At 37.3% G+C, this 20,482-nt stretch overlaps 2 protein-coding genes across 2 annotated transcripts in view; both read left to right on the forward strand.

Moving 5' to 3' along the window:
- Nucleotides 1-5,694, forward strand: part of LOC120623505 (serine/arginine repetitive matrix protein 1) — a 39,103-nt gene extending 33,409 nt beyond the window's left edge. Inside the window, exons 2-4 of the mRNA XM_039889550.1 lie at nucleotides 2,410-2,533; nucleotides 3,540-3,597; nucleotides 3,676-5,694. Coding sequence (XP_039745484.1) covers nucleotides 2,410-2,533; nucleotides 3,540-3,597; nucleotides 3,676-5,256 — 1,763 coding nt within the window. The 3' untranslated portion in view covers nucleotides 5,257-5,694. The remainder of the gene's footprint in view (nucleotides 1-2,409; nucleotides 2,534-3,539; nucleotides 3,598-3,675) is intronic.
- Nucleotides 5,695-17,535: 11,841 nt separating this feature from the next.
- LOC120637881 lies at nucleotides 17,536-20,127 on the forward strand. Its single transcript, XM_039909928.1, has 3 exons — nucleotides 17,536-17,698; nucleotides 18,439-18,664; nucleotides 19,744-20,127. The coding sequence occupies exons 1-3, from the start codon at nucleotides 17,559-17,561 to the stop codon at nucleotides 20,059-20,061; spliced, it is 684 nt and encodes a 227-aa protein (XP_039765862.1). The 5' UTR covers nucleotides 17,536-17,558; the 3' UTR covers nucleotides 20,062-20,127.
- The last annotated feature ends 355 nt before the right edge of the window (nucleotides 20,128-20,482 follow it).

Consider the following 20,482-nt stretch of genomic DNA (forward strand, 5'->3'; position numbering starts at 1 on the left):
GCATTACAATCATTCTGCTTGACGGCAGAAATAAACAAGGCGTTCATAATTTCCCGCACGAGCTCTGTCACAAAAAGCTCTGCATCTACAACTGCATTTGCGGCTCTATCGCCAATATGCAATTTGATTAAAATTGTACCTACAATAACTATACATAGTCGGTCCATGAACAAAATCCTTGTTATAAGTTTCAACCCTCGAAACTTACTGAGACATTTCCAATATCGAACCGTTTCAACATTTGCAATGCAATTGTTAGTTTCAGCTAGGTCCCTGCGTTATTGAGAGTGAGGTTAAGATCTATTGATCTGGTTGCAAGATAGAAAGAATGAATACTTGAATCAATAAATGAATGAAGCACGAAAGGTTTTTTTACAAATTCAAATAGCACTACATTCTTTAACTTAAAAACCTGAAGCTAGGAGGGTTCAAAACGCAACCTGATCTAAGAAGAGCCTTTTTGTATCTTGTTATCAACATAAAGCACATATGTATGAACCCATGTTGGTAACAAGTGTACAAGTCATACTGTTGGTATCCCATGGACACGTACCTATGAAGAGATTTGGTTATATGTTTTTTATATGCACCGTCAAGATCTGGAGCATCCTCCTGGCTTTCAAAATCACCCCCCCCCCTTAAAGTGAGAACCTTCAAATAAACAGTGAACAGAGATCTTCTATCTTAGGCTGCATCATTACAGTCATTACTTACCATCAGGTCTGATTGAAGTCAAGCACTATTAAAGATGGGAGGATATAGGTTTTAGGAAACACCCTTACAACGAATTTTCACATCCCAGCTATTTTGATCGTCTGCTAATCTTACACATGTAAAAAACATACTTACAATACATGTATAGGACAGATAAAAACCAATTTTACATCGTCAAAGCTCAAAGGCAATTTATTTTGTTGGAATAAACTACGCAAGTTGGAGCCGTTAATCTTTGCTAACACATTGTCTCCGATAAAGGAAAAGTGAAACATACGTTTCCACTCAGGAAACGGGTAAAGTTATGAATTTCCACACTTTTGCTCGTAAAAATTGTATAAAAAACTTTGTGTGTGGTTAAGAAATTATTTTTGTAAGTGTATTCGGATTCCTATTTTGATAGGAAGGAGTGATTTATGCTAGACTAGAGACAAAAGTTAGAAGTACGTTTTAATTTTGGAATAAATTAAGAAATAAGTATTACATACATAGATATTATTACCGAGCCGATTTTGACTGTTTTTTTTTTTATTACTAGTTAATACTGATTTATCCTCCAAGTGTAAAAATACTGTGATGAAAATTTGAAAAATAAAACTTAATTCAAGACGAACTCGACGACTCCTAGAATGCGTAAAAAATTGAAAACAAAAAGGATCTTAAGAAACTTCGATCTTCGACACATAGTGTACATATAACTTGCAATGATGCACAAACAAAACACTAGTGTGGTAATAAAACACGCATTTTTAGTATCTCAGATTCATCATATCAACCCATTAACGGCCCACTACATGGCACGAGTCTTCTCTCACAATAAGAAGTGGTTAAGGCCGTAGTCCACCACGCTGACCCAGTTGGGATTATACTCCACACTCCTTCGAAAACATTATGGATTCTTAATGCAGGTTTCCTCACGATAATGAAGTGAAAATAAACGTTCAAGCCCCATAATTCACAATTGAGGAGGTATCGTCCCAACTATGCTTCAGACCGAACTTGAGAAACTAGTAACTTAATACCCCTTGACGTTCTACAAACAAGGATTAAAATTCTAAAACAAGAATCGCAACAATATTATTATTATTTAATTTTTAATTTTTAATTTATAATGGACAACCAATGGTCACAGTAAATGTTCAACCACTATTTACAGGTTATTACGGTATGCATTAAAATGTTTAACGTCATTCCTATAATTTGTTTAAAGTTAATTATTAGTCTGTTAATATATCCCTTTAAAATTAAAAACATAAAATTAATAAAAGCTCAGTTGCAATGAATAATTTAATTTAGTTAATTATTAGGAAACGAAAACAAAAAATTATCACAAAATAAGTAAATCGGAATAAAAAAGTTAGTTAATAGATGACTTGAAAATAATTAATAAAATTAAACTTTTTCTTACGTAACTAAAACTAAAATCAGGTTAATTAGTAGAAAAAATGTCTAAAACTTTTCTTCTAAATTCTACGTAACTTTTATGAAAAATGTCTAACTGACTCTGCTTTTTCAAACATTTAGTATTGTAATCAGAAATTCGTGGTATCGGGCACAATTATCCTAATTTGGTTTTGTGACGACAGTGGTGGTTTCGAAGACGTTTTAGATTTTATTTAGTTTTAAATAGTATATTTTAGGTTATATTTATAAAACAATTCGTTTTAAAAATAATATATATTCTTTCTAATACAGGCGCGGCAGATAAAGAAGCAGACGAGGAGGAGGGTAGTGCCGGAGCAGGTCCTGCCGACGATGCAGAGGATGATACCGAACGTGGCAAGCACATCTTGCCGCTCGCCGCTCACCCGCCTACCATGTAAGTATCAAACATTATCAGCAATATTAATCTTACTTCTAGAACAGTTATTTAGTAACGATGACAATAGAGTATTTGACGGTGTTAAAATTATCACTTATGTTGGTAGCATCCTTTAAGATTATTATTATTCAATATTATTTCACTTCAAAAAACTAGAAATATTATATGAAAAATATCTAAATCATAAAATAAAGTATTTTCTTTCCGACCCAAGGTCACTTGACAAGGTCACCAACGCTTTTTATTGGTTGACTCTCATAAGACTAAACAATGTGGTATTGCTATCGTTAGAAAGTACTTTAATCGTGCGTGACAAAGTAGGATCTCCGGGATCCTATGAACGTTCTTCAAACATATGTGGAGAATTCCTCAAAAATAGTTCTTAAACTGTTTTTCTCCTTAATAAACCTTAATAGATTTTAACAAGCGACACTGCACTTTACTATCAGTTTTAACATTTTTTACTTGTGACGCCATTTCAGTCACGTGAATGTATTTATTGAATTTTATTTAAAATACTGAAAATAGTGCCGAAATATACATATTTATATGTAAGATTCAAAACAGAATTTTAGTTCATTTGAGACGATAGAAAAACAGTCAAATAACCTAAAATTACAAAGAATGAGGGCTTAGCGTAGGTATAGTGGAGAGGTAAATTTTACACTCAATCTTGCAAAATCAAACATGGATTTCAAATTATATAAATATCAAATAAAGCAATTTTGAGAAAGAAAAATTAGTAGGCCCTTAGTTACTTTAAATTGTGTGGCCGGAGAAATTATATTTTAGTACTTTGACGCGATGCTTTTCGTGAAGATACTCAAATATTAATTGTAGACTTACTCTGATATATTTTGACAGTACTGCTACCACATGGTCTCTGGTCAGGAGGCCATGTGTAACAAGTATGTTTTCAGTCTGAAAAATGCTATGTAATTTTAATAATCTTAATTTAATTCCTAATACTGATTACCGTCTGAAGCATTTTTTTAAATTACAGTGAGGTGTCGGCTAGCATGCAAGACTTCTTTAAAGTGTTGGACGAGAAGATTGAGCAGGTATTTATTAAAAATTACAAGTATTTATTTGGTCAAAAATAACATTAAATATAACCAAATTAAAATTTTCTTATTCAGGGCAAAGATTACGATTCTACAAGCGAGACTGAAGTGCGAAAAGAAAGGGAACGACGAAAGAAATTAATAGAACTGTGGCGATCCGCGTCGCAATCCACGCAATCCTCTCAATCTCAGCCAAGTCCCCCAACACCCGCAAGGAGACGGATGCCAAGATCTGTCCCTCAACCGCCGGAGTGTCAAGGCAGTCCTGGAACCGTCCGAAGGTGCTATAGACAACAACATGTTCCAGAAGGTATGTCTCCGCCTCCACCTAGAAGACCACACAGTGCGCAATCTCACCATCCGCCAGACTTGAGACCAGTTAATGGCGGAGATACCTGGCACGACCCAACGAAATCACCCGTCAAACGGCCACAAAGCGCAGGGTCCAACTGGAAAAGCAATCCAAAAGTTGCACCCTACAACCAAAAACCAAAGAAAAATGAAGTCAACGAAAACCAAAGAACAATCCAAAAAGATTCAGATACAAACACCTGTCTACCAGGTAATGCTAATCAAGAAATATCTCAAATAACATACAACCCTACATTCCAAACCCACAGTCCGGCACACTCTGCAAAATCACAACAGCCTTACATAGCTCAAATTATAAGCTGTCCAATGTCACAAGTCCGACAAGTGACACCTCCTTCACCACCAAAGTACATAGCTCCACCCGAAGAGTATCAGGACCCTCAGAACAATATAGATAATAAGTACACTGCCAATCAAAGACCAGCACAAAATCAGCCACCACCAGCCAATCAACAGTCTCATATTTATTATATTCATGGAAATACAACCGCAAACGTTTCGAATCAACAAGACTTAGTGCAGCAAAGACAGCAAACGGCTTTACATCTGCAACAATACGTAGCAATGAAGCAAGCACAGCAACAGATGTTTACGTATCTACAAAGAGGTCCACATACAGTCTTTCCAAACGTAGATTATGCACAGGTACCCCATCCGAGAATATACGAAGGAGAAGAGTTCAATGCTCAATATGGTCATCCAGCATTGAGGCCACATAGTGCTCCAACCCCCGTGGGAGTCGTCAGGCCAATGCCAATCACTCCTAGTTTTGGTCCATTACCAGACGGTTCCCATATGGTGCAAATGCCAATGTGGCCACATATGCCTCCAGTTGTGTCAACGATGGGGCCTTGGATGGCTGGCCAAGGCCACGAAATGCAATATTATCCGCAATCTCAATTCATGCCTATGTACAGAGCTAATTCAGCCGGTTCCGCTGGTACTCTAACGAGATACCATAAGAAAGAAGCAAGCGAGGGTGATGTAAAGAACGTGTGCCAAAGTATAAATTTAGTGAGGCAGAAGCAAGTTGGTCAGATCGTATCAATACCTGGACAGGAGCTCACTGTCTGCAATAACACGAGTGACAGTCCGAGTCCTGCATCCGTGAGCTCCGACAGCGGGGTTTCTCCGGGAAATAGTGCACCCAGTTCAAAAGCCTCCGTCTTCAGTCAACCTCCGGTAGCCTCAGACACTTTCAACACTGTAGATAACAAGACTAAGAAGATAAAACCGGCACCATACTCGAGATCTCTGAAAAACTCTAAAAGTCTAGATTCTTAGTGTAACTTTGTAATTATGTAGATTTTCTAAGTGTACGTAGGTTTTAGTTGGATTATGTAAATTATAGCGGAATTAGTTTCATCTGCTTTTTAATGTATAGTTCGAGCATTTTTTATCTGTCGATGTTTAAAACTTTGTCGATGTCGTTTTATGACTGTAATCCTGAACTCAGTGTCATCGTTTCTCGAACTGTTTCTGTGATGTTCATTTCGATTGTAATTATTTCCATATAATATTAATTGAGAAGTTTGTAAGATGTTGTTTAGCACTGTGCCTTGCAGTCATACGTTATGAAGCTCTATTATCTTTTGCTTTTATGAAATTAATATGAACGGATACTATTCGCAATGACTGCGTTAATTTAGTTAAGAAACGGGTACCTACCTATATTATTGTATTATTTATTTATTGACGAAAATTAAATAAAACTTATTCTAAATGTATGTTTAGATAAAGACATGTAAATGGCACATAAAGACATGTGCCGAACGATGCATTTTAAACTATCCTTTAATAATAATGATTAAGGAAATACTTTGTTTCATTTCAACCTGATTAATTACGAACCTTTTTTAACGTGACAACGTCTTATAATTCTATGGAGCCGGCTGCACGCACGAAAAAACATGGCGTATGCGGCGTTACCTCGCTCTGAGGCGTTCCATTCAAGGCTTGAAGTGCTAGCGAGAGCGCGGAACGAGCGACAAAGAGGCACAGTCGGCCTCCGCGTTCGACATCTGTCTCTCTCCTACTTGACTGAGCGCTGCGTCCGCGTGGACAGCTTCTATACAATAATACATTTACATGTTTTCGGCAAGGATGAAGTGCAGTGAAAAGTGAATGTGGTGTCAATTGTTTATAGCAACGATAATATCTATCAAACAAATAAAATTAAAATTTTCTTTTGAAAAATGCAACCATTCCATCAGTATTTTCTTACGACGTTGTCACGTTCAACTATCGTCAGTAAGCCGACTTTACAGACAACAATTTTTTTTTCATTTTATAGTTCTAGCTGTTGCTCACAATTTCGTAAATTTCTTAAGTTTTTAAAAAAGGTCGTAGAAGTTTAATGCCCGGGCTTGCTTCACGATGCTATATTACTCGTAAGCAAGACAGTATTATTTTGTCACGTTCCTTTTGGTATTAAAACATTAAACGGAAACAGAACTCCGTTACTTTTCCAGGATACAAAGTAACCTTAATCGTCTCCAGGATGCAAGCTACTGTGCCAATTTCATCAAAATCTGCGAAGGTTTAGTCAAAGATAGATAATGAGCAAACACAATAGTTAGATAAGAACTAATGATGAAATCCATGATACGCAATTGGCCTACAGAATAATCGTCGAACAAATCCATACTTTACTATGTGGAATGTGGAATTTATATATGTGGAAGTGTGGTTGTTTGTTTGCCCTTCCTTAACATCCTATCTAATTGACCGATCAACTAGATTTGTGGCATTGAGTAAGTTGAAAGGTCGGAGCGTAACAAAGCCAATTTTTGATTCTGTAAAAAGATACAGTCCCAATGGTGGTTTACAGGAACATTCGTACTTTTACACCAAATATCGTCCTCAACGTCCTCAAATCAATCAAACTATTTAATCACTGCAAGTAACACCGGGGCAGCGCAGTTATTAATAAAATAATACGACGAAGTAATTTTGCTATTTTATAAAATTCCCAATTTTACTGCAGTCTATGGAAGTACGCTTAGGTAAGTATGATAGTTTTATCGAACAACTACCATCAATATATTATGAAAGCAAAGGCTGGAATGATTTGCGTGCACTAGGTCAGCGGAAGGTCAGTGACCTCGCTTCTGAATTGCGCTGTTGGGGAATTTCTGAAAGGAATAAATTTGCCTGCCAACAAAGAATTGGTGAGGGTGATGAATTTTATATGATGTATGCAAAGCGAATCGAACTTGCCAAGATACTACTTATATTTCTGGGATCTAAGAGAACTAATACGATTTTGCCCGATGCCTCTGCAAACACATCAGACTGTCCGTCCCGAGCCTTATAACTTTCCTGATGTGTCGTGGCTGGCTATATGAATGAAATTCAAAAAATTAAAATTCAAAATTCATTTATTTCAAGTAGGCCTAATAAAAGCACTTTTGAAACGTCAAGTATGTCTGTTTGTAGTGACTTTACCACCGGTTCGGAAGGCAGATTATACCGAGAACAAGCCGGCAAGAAACTCAGCAGTTGCTCTTTTCCAACATCGTTTTACAATATAACAATCTTTGTTCTATCTTTTGTGAGATGAAAGCGGGTGGCTTCTTTCCAGGCAACTTGGTCATTATTGAGAGTATAGAAAGTGATCCTGTGTTTGTGCACACACTTGTTCACTATAATACCTCCCGCGTATTTGAAATCTCTCTGGCTATCGGTTATCATCATCTTCATCAATAACCTATAACACTCCACTGCTGGACTAACGGCAACGGGACGGTTTGCCCATTATCACCACGCTGGGCAGACGGATTGGTGATCGTACTAGTTGGTAGTAGTAGCACAGAGGACGCTGCTGCCCGCTCTCCGTTATATTCCCTTAGTCGCCTCGTACGACACCCGCGGGTAGAGGTGTGGTGAGACACCTTCAACACTGTAGATAATAAGACTAAGAAGATAAAACCGGCACCATACTCGAGATCTCTGAAAAACTCTAAAAGACTAAATTCTGTAAGTGTAACTTTGTAATTATGTAGATTTTCTAAGTGTACGTAGGATTATGTAAATGATAGCGGATTTTTTTTTATCAGCTAATGTGATGTTTAAAACTTTGCCGATGTCAAATATCGCCCTATCCTATCCCAATAAAGTGACAAACCAGTAAAGTACAATACCAGTCATTCCTGCTTTGCTTGTTTCGAACATATAGCGGGTGACAACTGTATTCTGATCTTCGTCACCAAAAGAAATCGGTCAGGGGAACTAAATTATAACAGTGGATTATAAAAATCCGATAAATTTGATCTGTCACATCTATCATTCTTTAATCTACATTCGGAAACATTATCTTTATTAAAATCAGACCCATTACTTGAGTTTAAAAAAAAGTGTAATATCTCATACCCGATAGCAAGTCGGCTGCGCTTTATTTCGAAGCTCAAATGAAATTCGCGAGCGTGGGGCGACGAGTGGCTGCGGGTCGCTGACCCCTCACCCCTGTCTCAGTTCGCCGCGATGCCGCGTTTCTATCACTAGCATGTTGCATAACCGAGTAAACAAAATCGTGAAAACACCTAACTACCATTCCTGTTTTGCTTTTTTCGAACAACTTGATTTAGCCTGGTGGGTAACACTTCAGCCTCGCTTTCGGTGCAACCCTAACTCAACGGAGCTATGTGAGTTTCACACAATCAAATGCATTAAAGCTGTACATGATTGTGTAAAGCTTTAAAGAAAGATTCAGGAGGAAACCTATAGCCTTAATAGAAGATTTGTTCGCTTGCAATCGAAAAGTCGTTTTAGAGTGTTAAACTCTGTATCATCAAAGTAAAACGGACTCAATGCCACTCATTATAGAGTTGTTAATCCTATACTTTTTTTTTATAAAAACGTTCAGTCGAATGCCTGAGCTGAATTGAAAGCCAATTTGCGGTTTAACACAGTGCTAATAAGATCCATTTTAATCCGAAATGTCAATTAAATTAAAGTATTTCCATACTCAAAAACGACTTGGATTGGGAGCGGGCAAATCTTTTAGGCTACTCTTATATGCTTGAGGGTTATCCATAATTTTCTCAAAGGCGTGTGAAGTCTACCAACCCGCAGCTTTTAGCCAGTTTCGGCATTGAACTGTCTGTATGTATGTATAGATATGTATTTATAATTCAAATACGTCCGGCGCTAAGTGTGAGCTAACGAGCGGTCAATCAACCCAGTCAACTTTAGCACAAAAAAATTGCACATTAAACGGTGAAAATTTTTCGTTTCTTCATATCATTCGCATGTTTTATTAATCACTTATAGTGGGGTTTTTACCAATTACATAATTTTCTACACACATACTACAAAGTTATGAAAATATTGTAGTGTGTACAATATTTTCATAACTTTGTAGTATGTACTAAGACAGAAAAGTGGTACCGATTTAATAGGCTGTTCACTTGCGAAAGTGACTGTTAAACTTAAACGCACCTCAGATCAGGTTATTAGGGTCAGAGAGCAAGACATTGACGATCATCGTCCAATTAAAAAAAAAATTCAAGTGCAAGCCGGACCAATTTGTTTAGTACAGCTTTTTGTGACAGAGCTAGTCCGGAAAAGTACTATCGCCATGCTTATTTCTGCCGCTAGGCAGCATTGTTGCAATTATGTGGTCGGTGTTATAACAGGCATTTGAAGTTTAAGAACTCAGATTGATGGACACGGGGCGGCATGTTGTCCATACAAATCTTTCAGCTGATCCTTGTCAGAGGCAATCCATTGGACACGGGGCGGCATGTTTTCCATACAAATCTTTCAGCTGATGCTTGTCAGAGGCAATCCATTGGACACGGGGCGGCATGTTTTCCATACAAATCTTTCAGCAGATGCTTGTCAGAGGCAATCCATTGGACACGGGGCGGCATGTTTTCCATACAAATCTTTCAGCAGATGCTTGTCAGAGGCAATCCATCATCTCAACGTGACCAACGTGATCGAATCTGAAATATGATTACAGATTCCATAACGTTGATGCCCCGAGCATAGCTCTCAGTGTTATTGCCCGTTAAAACAATGCACTAATATGACTGACCCGACATTACATGAAGGGTTGCCAAAATATTTCTGAAATATATTGGTAAGTGACACGGGGCGGCATGTTGCAGGACGAGTTCCTTATGTGCTCTGATTGGTGTTGCCTTGTTATAGGCAAAGGTTTTTCGCTTACCACGCTTGGTCCGTCAACTACCACGATATAAACAACGTGTAACGGAAATACGAAATACTGTTGCACCTTGCGTAAGTATATTTCATATCACCCAGTAAAAATATTTAATCGATAGAACCATATTTATTTGTCCATACAATTTAATTTGAAAACTTTCTTAGTGTTTTTTATGACAACCCTATTTAAGATAAAAGACCGGCACGTGCATAGTACCTACGCTACGTAACGCGTACCCAATAAAGAGACAGGTGTCACTTGATTTTACTTTTGTATGTGATGTTATGTGTATCTGATTTCTTTCAGTAAAAACTATGACAAAAGTTACCCAAAACTATTGCGTTTCGGTTTCAGAGACAGTAAATAAAGTACAAAAGAAAAAGCCAAAAGTACAAAAGTAAAGTACAGTACGAAAGTCTAAAACCTCTGTAGTATTATTTCAGTTTTGGGAAGAGTATTCGTTCTCGATCATACCCTTATTTGATAAAACGAGGAAATCTCTTGAAAACAAGCTGCCCCACCTTTTGTCATGAGAACTCAGCTTTATTTAAATTTCCAATAAGTTTATTTCTTGACTGGAATTTCTTATCTAGTGATAAGTGACGATGCTGTCTAAAAAATCTAAAGTGATATATTTCAAGTAGGCCTAATATAATTTTAAAACCTCAAGTATGTCTGTTTGTAGTGACTCTAACACCGGTTCGAAAGGCAGATTCTAGCAAGAAGAAGCCGGCAAGAAACTCAGCAGTTGTTCTTTTCCAACATAATTTTACAATTTTACAATAAAAAATTTAATACACACATCGCCATCTAGCCCTACAGTAAGCGTAGCTTGTGTTATGGGTACTTAGATGATCGATGAATACTTCCATGAATAATATACATAGGTACTATAACATAACATGTAAACATACAAGGTAAATATAAACACCCAAAAACTGAAAAACATTCATGTTCATCAGACATACATTATCCAGTTGTGGGAATCGAACCCACGGCCTTGGTCTCAGAAAGCAGGGTCGCTCCCCACTGCGCCAATCGGCCGTCAAAAAATAGGCATTTTATATATAGGCATCACGTCTTCGACTTCACTTTCGGTGTTCGAATCCCAGCACGCCGCACTGAGAGTTTAATGTACTTAGAAGTGTTTGGGGACAGCGTGATGGACGGTCTTAACCTCTTCTCATTTCTGGTAGAAACCTGTGCCTTTTAGAGGGCCGGTAATCGGTTGAAATGATGATGATGTTGATAATATATAGTAGATATTATATTGTATATATTGTAGTATACAAATGTATAAAATGTATTTATCGCATAGATGACTACTCACCTGTTATTGACAAACATAGCATGTATGACTGTAACAGCAATAAATAAATAATAGTTAAAAAAAAACTAAACACCACGCTTTTTATAGAAAACCGAACTAAAAAATAGAAAATAAATTTTAATAAATTTATTTTAAACTGTTATTTGATCTAATTGACTATCAATTCCGTGATAACTTATTTAAAACAGCCCATTAAAAAGTAGCAAACAGCTAGCGCCCTCTACCATCTAGTAGCTTAATGTTTTCTGTGGAATTTGTTAGGTACGCGAACGCTATCTGTTGGAAACGCCATAGGTTTTTTACATTTGGGTCTAGGGTTTTTTACATTTGGGTCTAGATGGCGCTGTAGTAATTGTAATTAATAGTTCGAAAAAACTAAAAAATCTTATTTTTTATATTGAAAATTTGAATAATCTTCTCAGATTAGTGAATTGTCATCGGTCCTCGATACGTCTACAAAGTTAGAATCAAATCTGATCGTTCAAAGTGGGTCAAAATCGCGCCCAAAGAAGTCGGTTACAAACTTACAAACATACATACAAGTGAAGCTAATAAAAAGCTAATAATAAAAATTACAAGCAGGTGTAAAATGGCTTTGCCTTCCGTCGCGTAGGGTGTAAAGGAGCAGGCTTCACATTCGCTCGATTGCTTCCGGCGTGATGTCGGCGAAGCATTGTCGCGGTGCACCATTGAGCTCTGAGTGAGGACTTACAGTGCTTCCATACAATCTGAATTGCCATTTTGCATTATACTCGTGTGAGACGAGTGCAAAATCATTTTTATTCCCAGAGTGCTGTGCACTCCATGAAAATTACTCTCTTTTTATCAATAAAAATAAATAAAAAGCCCCAAAAAATTACCCTTTTTTCCTTTTTTATGGTTTTAGAAAAAAACCTCTATACATACGAGCGTTTTTCTTGCGTTCGCTCAGTGCTAGTTCGCTGTAGACTAGCGACATCTGTCGGGTAATTGTCTAGTCTTGAAGGCTCCTATTGCTGACGGGGCGATTATTTCCGGCTAAGAGGAGACGCACTACGCTAGTTTCCGGCAAGAGCGATATTTAATTTTCAGTAGGGTTATTACTAAAAGTATTTGATTCAGAAATAAAATATACTTAATATGTGGGAAATATGATTATATGATGGTTTATTTAAATGGTAGAGTCACTACAAACAAACATACTTTAAGTTTGAAAAATGCATACTACCGACCTACCCTTGCCTACTTGAAATGAATGACTTCTGAATTTGAAATCGGATTACAAAGATTTGTTCCCGCGCGTCGTGCCAAATATAATTAATGTAAGGTGTTCATGTATAAGTAAATGAGTATACATACTAATATAGTGGGTAGGGTACAACTTGGTAGAAGGTATGAATGAATGAATAATAATAATAATAATATATACCACGACAATACACACATCGCCATCCAGCCCCAAAGTAAGCGTAGCTTGTGTTATGGGTACCAAGATAGCTGTTGAATATTTTTATGAATATTATACATAAATACTTTTTATATTCTCGTATATAATTATAATATAAACACCCAGACACTGAAAAATATTCATGCTCATCACACAAACATTTTTCAGTTGTGGGAATCGAACCCACGGCCTTGGACTCAGAAAGCAGGGTCGCTGCAAACTGCGCCAATCGGCCGTCAAAATGAAAACTTTTATTGCACACCAAACAAACACTACAAAGCAAGGTAAGATATTAAGCTTTCCTCCAAACATTCAAGGAATAGGTGTTATCGTGGTTTAACGTGTAAATAGTTAACCACGAAATATGCGTACCTAAAAACCAACAAACAAATCCTAAACAACAACCCAACGCGTTTAAACATTAAAAATCTCCTTGCTACCGAGAGTACGTCTGGTCATGGCATCCTGGAGAGAGACTTTGGACACTTTATCACGATTTGAAAATAGTATCGATTACCTATAGACGGTTTCACAGCCAAATCATTCGTAGTATGCATAGAGTTAGTTGGAATCCTGGAAACGGATATAGGATATTTTATATCCCGAAAAAACAAACGGATACCGCGGATTTTATTTTTTAATCAGCTTGTCTTAAGGAAAAGGTCACATATCTACGGTGAAGCTAGTTTAAAAGTTCGGATTGTGTCGATTTTTTTAACACACAACAAAGTAATTAATATATATATATAAAATTAATTACTATGATTTGATTTTTTATATATATATATTTGTTTTTGTTTTATCTATTATGTATCGCGATGATTGTATTTTACTAATTTCACGTTACGTTACGCCACGGAAGGTGGCGACACTCGTGACACCTAGTGCGAGTGTTTAAGCACTCCATTGTGCACAAAATCAATAGTATCACTGTGTTCATAAAGAGATTCCTGCTGTTATACATTGATCTATATGAAATAAATAATTAATTATTAATATTATAAAATCTAATAAGTTTAAATATTTACAATATCATATTTTAACCATAAAAATAAATCCTGTACTGCGAGCCATCGCGTCGCTCAGTACAGCGAGACCTTAACCTGCGCAATCGAATTATATTCTTTGATGCAAGTGTGATACATTTTTAAGAGTAGTAGAGTTTCTTGTGACCCTCCGACCTTCCGGAGAATTACCACCACTACCACCAGGCCAGCAGCATAGCTGTGCTTCGGTCTGAATGGCGTGATTGCCGGTGTAATTATAGTCACATGAAGCTTAACACCCACGCCTCAGCTTGATGGACACAGGATTTTCCACTTATGCTCAAAAGGACCATCTACTTGGTCCTTCAATTATTACTATAAACATACATTAGGTAAGGTAATTCTGAACCAATGCATTTCAAATTATGTGTTGAAATTTATTTTTTATCTTTTATACGGTTACTAAATAATTAATACATTTCTCAATCGACACGGTTGTTTGGAAGCTGTCAGCTATGCTCTCACAAGATAAAAAAATATTGTGAAAAGATTTTGTTAAAAAAAATTGGTTGCCTGTAAAGTCGGTATACGGGCGAAAGTTTTACGTGACAACGACTTTGAGTGGTAAAATAATTTTAATGTGAATATTCATTCGTATAGTAGGAAGAAGGATGAAATAATAGTAACAATTTAAAACATTTATTTATACAAAGAATTATATTTAAAACATTAATTTATACAAAGAATCTCGCACTGAATTTCATATTAACAAAATTTTATTTTTACCTTTACACATACATACGTATTTATATACAAATATACATACAATAACTTGCAATACATTTGCGTACAATGAAACAGGGATTACTACAAAGGGACGCGTGCCTTTCACTTTTTATGTCTGTCTCTCTCGCTCTTAGGCGGGCTAACCATGCCCGAGTGGAAGGGACGCGTGCCTCTCACTCGCTCTCATTGTGAGCGCATAACGTGAGCGGAGCGTAACGCAGTTTCTTGAAGTGTCACCCGGCAAACCAATTTATAAGACGTTGTCACGTCAAAAGAACAACTGGACCGACGTCTTACATGGCAGGATCACATAAAAATAAGCGCGACGAGCTTAACAATCGCTTCAGGAACTTGCTCTAGCTTCTGGGCAGACAGTCTACCTTGTCGCTTAACAATAAATTACTGGTGTATTGCTCCATTCTAAAACCCATCTGGCTCTATGGTATCAAGGTATGGAGTACTACCTGCAAATCTAACATTCTGTCGATTCAAAGAGCAATAAATAGAATCCTCAGGACGATTGCAAATGCTCCCTGGTTTACACGCAACACTGAGATCCATCATTACTTAGGAGTGCCAACAGTAATCGATGAAATTAATAGCTATAGCCCTAAAACACCCCAATCCACTGGCACACAGCCTACTGACTGTGGAAAGAACCAGACGTCTGAAGCGGGCGAAAGTGCTCGATACTGTACAGACTTGAGAACACTGGCCCTCATAACTGTCAAAGTCAATAAGAACTTCAAAAAATCTACTTATAGTCTATCTACTGAATGTAGATGAAAAGAAAAAAAAAAGAACAACTGTTTGTTGCCCGCTTCTTGTAAGTAGAATCTACCTTCCGAACCTGTGGTAAATCCACTAAAAGCAGACTAGAGGTTTGTAAATTCTTATATGTGGAAATAAATGAATTTTGAACTGAAATTTGCTCCCATCCTATTGATTTGTAGTAAATTCCTGTAATTTTAATAATTTAACTAAACATTAGAATGTACGGTACAATTGAAAATGTTTTATCTCAAATTAAGAATTAGCGTGAAATATAATTTTATACAATTAGAACTATATTTGTGCAGCTGCAGGGATACTCAACATATTTTCTTTTATAAACAATTTCGAACAGTAATGTTTTTTTCTTTTATTTTTAGGAACTTTTTCCTAAAGACACGCCAGCCACATCGTAAGCCCATAAAGTAAGGAAGGTTAAAAATACACGTTATTTGTGTGATTTGTCATAATATTACACTTAATAAGTATTTAATAAAACACAATTAATAAATTATACAATACACAGCTGGCGATCGACCAATGGTGGTTTAATCATACTCTCTTTAATCCGTGCATCGAAAACAGTGTTAGCATACTCTTCTATAAGCAAACGATGAGATAGGATAAGGGATCGCTCAAGCCAGTGTCAGAGCTGGCAACTCAAACGACTTCAAATTTTTCAAGGCTCTATTCTATTACTAAAAGAGAAGAATAAAGGCCAATTGTAAATCTTGTGATTTACAGTATTTCTCTAGAGTATGAAGAAGAAACACTTTTGAAACCTAAAGTCTGTCTGTTTGTAATGACTCTACTACTGGTTTGGAAGCAAGATTCTACCGAGAAGAAACCGGTCGATGAAATTTATTATGTTGGGCACACCTTTTTTTTTTTTTTTTTTTTTTTACGTGGGGAATCCTCATGGATACCAACACACCCGGGGAGGTGCAATGGTTATGTCGGACTCTTACCGACTAAACCCCACGGTGTTCAAACACTTCGCCTGGTGACTGGGTTACGGGAACGCTTTCGCACACGACCGCGAAATGTTGGGCACACCTGCCTTGTGTGAAGCGAATAATCATTACTAATTATTGTAAGTTATATAAATATTACATTTACTTTTTTCTCATTCAACAGCTTCCTAAGACTGGTAAGTTAATCTTAAACATAGTTTTTACAACTCTACTTACTACTTACTCTTAAAATTGGACAGGAACTATGTTATTTCTACTCGTTTTGAGAATTTTGTAAAATTTTTAGTCCATTAAATTAATTGCCATGCGTGTGTCTGGCATTTCTGCTAAACACGACGGATTCGTTTTTTTTTGGTAAATATAAATAAACAGAAAACCCAAAAAATCCTGCCACTTAGATTGTTTCCAATAGATAGTGTTTTTTTATGATATTCGGAAGATTCAGATTCCTAATAAAAACTATTATTTTGATCATCCTTTATTTATTAATGTGAAATAATTTAAATAAATCAGGTTTTTAATTCCAAAAAAAGGTTGTGGGTGGATTGCATACTATGTGAGTGAGCGGTTGTTTAATTTCTGCCGTATGGCAGACCTGTATATGTCTTACCCCGTAACTCTCTAATCGCGAAGGTGACGGGTCTAGAATCTGACCTGTACCGACTAAAGGCATAATCCTCATTATCAACATATTACCGTCCTATCACGGGTCTTCTCACAGCATGAGAAGGAAGTTTATGCGGTAGTGTAGGGTATACGCTGGCCAAGTGCAGATTTGTAGACTTCAGACGCCCTTGACAATATTATGAAGAGCACTCAGGCATGCAAGTTACCTCACGATGTGTTTCCTTCAATTGCTGATGTTGAATTGCTTAGAATGCACATTACTCCCACAAGTTTGAGGAGCGTGCCGAAGTATTGGGCTATAACCAGTAGTAGCAGATTTTTTTGGGTCATAGCTCGTCCTGGGAAATACTTCCACCATGCTTATTTCTGCTGCTAAGCAGCATTGTTGCAATGCTGTGTTCTGGTCTGAAGGAAGTGGGTGCCGTTGTAGTTACACCTTTTCCATCAGATATAACTGCATAAAACCATCCTCTTCCTTATCCACTGGGCGATACAAAGACGCAATTTTTTTTTCATGATCCAGGACTTAAGCATGTTCGGACTCGCAATATTGTTGGCAGCAGGAGCAACTCTAGCAAGTGGACTTGCGAATACCCCATATGTTCAGTCGAGGGAAGCCTTCACACATGCGAGAACATTAATCTCTGAATACTTGTAAGTGTTCCTCATCACCATCATCACTTCAACCGATTGACATCCACTCCTGGACGTCATCTTTAGTAGAGAGTTCCAAAATCCACGGTGCTGGGCCGATTGTTTCCAGCGGCTCCCAGTGACTTTATCGAGGTCGTTTGTTCTCTACGATTACCGGTGAGGGGTAGCCATTCCAGCACCTGGTGTCACTTTAGCTTCGCGACTCGTTGAGCTATATCGGTAAATCTAATTCTTCTACGGATCTCATCATTTCTGAGAATAGGTTTGATCACGTAGAAATACTCCCAGCTCTCTCATTTACGTGCTGAGAGACTGTGAGCCAGAAGGCTCAAAGTTTTTTAAAAGGTCTAATAAGAATATTAGACTTTTAATCTGAGGGCACTGAGGGGAGTGGTAAGTATTGCAGTTTTTTATCTCTAAACTGTTAATTATCTTAACTAATTAATTGATCTAATAGATGGTCTAGGGTTCTTAACACCAATAAGAGAGGAGGACGTAGACTTTCATCAAATCCGCCACAGAAGAGTCTGGTGTAGACAGATGGCGCACGACTGACGTCTGCCCTTGAATGACTTTCGGGCGATGGATATAGGTGCGATGGTTTAACCACGGCATGCCCCTTTTGCTGACTCTGCTAGATGCTCGCATTCGATACTTTAAGCAAAGTAATCAACTCTCCCGATGGAATTTTTTATAAAACTGAAAAACGTTAAATGTAATACAAATGGTTATAATTTCAGAGCTCCCCAAGATGGTGACATGCACGACCCTGAAGCTCGGAAGCATTTCTCCTTCGGCATCTTGGCTGGGGTGACTGCTGGACTGGTCACGGCCAACAGAACCGACCCCGCTTACAACCCACTGCTTGTATTGGACAAGACCTTCCCTCACGCGTGGAGGAACTACAAGCAGATATCTCAAAGAGGGCAGACACTATTGAACGAAGCTTCGGCGAAAATAAATCTGGTATGCCATCACCCCGGCACGCACCTCTAAATTTTCTAAGTTATGCGTTTTAAGTAATTAAAAATATCACTTGCTTCGACGGTGAAGGATAACATCGTGAGGAAACCTGCATGCCTGAGAGTTCAACATAATGTTCTCAAAGGTGCACGAAGTCCACCAATTCGCATTAGGCCAGCTTGGTGGACTACGGCTTTGACCCCTTCTCAATGTGGGGGGAGACCCGTGCCCTGTAGTGTGCCGGTAATAGGTCGATATGATGATGCCATCATCTACTGTCTCGTTACTACGTTAGCCCAGTTTTTATAGCTTGTTTGATTGCTGGGTCCGATTCCCGGAGCGTCCCATATTTTATTAGATTTTTCTTTCTTTCGTTACAACTTTCTTTCGTTTCCGCGATAATAATGTATATAACCGCACCATTCAAATCATATAATGGAATAGAATCGACTAGATTTAAATATGTTGTTGAAAATGAAGTAGAGTTGCTTGATTACGCTGTGTGACGTTTGGACGTGTGATCACGTTTCGCTCCAGCAGCGGAATATCCTCAGAAGATTTAAACTTTACGACAAGCAATATTGACCTACTAGCTTGGCTTCTTGCAATTTGGTCAGCGTTTCTTTCGTCATAATCGTCTTCGTCTTTTTTTATCTCGTTACTAGCGCACCCTAGCGCCATCTGTCGGGCTGATTTGTGAATCTAAACCATCCAGAGTGCCACCCAAACGCATACTAAAAAACTCATTCAAATCGGTCCAACCGTTTAGGAGGAGTTCGGTGACATACACACGCACACAAGAAATATATATATAAAGATAACCCTTTATTTAACCGGGTATTTTTCTAAAATACCCCACGTACTTTGTTCAATGTTTTAAGTGTGCTGTACCGGGATAAAAAGTATATCTGAATCATCATCAAAATCAATGCATCAGCTCAGCCATAGTAATAAATCGAAAAGAACCCTTCACATTTTATTTTTTTTTCAACAAAGCCCATAGATGACCCTTTGTATGTGAACGTGACTTAAAAAATGTGTACATGGTGGTATAACTTTTCATAATCATATTACTTTTCCAGATTGAAGATCTCATCGACAACTTATGCGACGCAGAAAGTGTTGAACAATGTAACATCAAAGTTAACGCTAAAGTGCAAAGAAATCCACATGCGTACAAACTCCCCGCCGATCTACTGTTACTACTTGGCAGCGTATCAGATGCAATAAGGGACCTCGAACCAACTATAAATACTGTTACCAAAGGTAGAACCGAGATACCCTACTTAATAGACAACGTACAGACATCCGAATTCAGGACTTTGGTTGAAGACTTGGCTGACACTTACCACAAAATGAGGGAGCTACATTTCAGACGGTACAATCCGCATATACTGTAGAGTAATGTGAGAGGTTTTGCGAATTTCTACACTGAAATAAAATTAACGAACCACGTGTGAAGCTTACTGTATGTTTTATTTTTTCTAAGATGTCAAAAAGTCGAAAATATTGTTAGGCAAAATACTCATCATCATTATTCAATTTTAATACATTTGACGGACCAAGCAGATGGCTCAACTGATTTATTTATTTATTTATTTATTCGTAATCAACAGCGTTACAATAAAAATATATTTATAAATAGTTTCACTTAGATCTAAGGCCACAAAGATTACATAAACATAGCATTTTGAAATAGCACGGTCTCGGATTTAACATAAAAATAATTAAGTATTTTGAATTAATAAATATTTAAAAGAGTTAATAACAAGACGTAAAGACAAAGAAAACTATTAAGACTAATCGATAAAAAACAATCAA

Source organism: Pararge aegeria, chromosome 4 (assembly GCF_905163445.1).
Source record: "Pararge aegeria chromosome 4, ilParAegt1.1, whole genome shotgun sequence".
In the NCBI taxonomy this organism is placed as follows: domain Eukaryota; kingdom Metazoa; phylum Arthropoda; class Insecta; order Lepidoptera; family Nymphalidae; genus Pararge; species Pararge aegeria.

Excerpts from the sequence above, each read along its gene's own strand:
- LOC120637881 (XM_039909928.1), top strand. The coding sequence starts at position 17,559 with ATGATCCAGGACTTAAGCATGTTCGGACTCGCAATATTGTTGGCAGCA. Across the intron at positions 17,699-18,438 it reads ACATTAATCTCTGAATACTT|AGCTCCCCAAGATGGTGACA; the intron begins GTAAGTGTTCCT and ends TTATAATTTCAG. Across the intron at positions 18,665-19,743 it reads CTTCGGCGAAAATAAATCTG|ATTGAAGATCTCATCGACAA; the intron begins GTATGCCATCAC and ends TTACTTTTCCAG.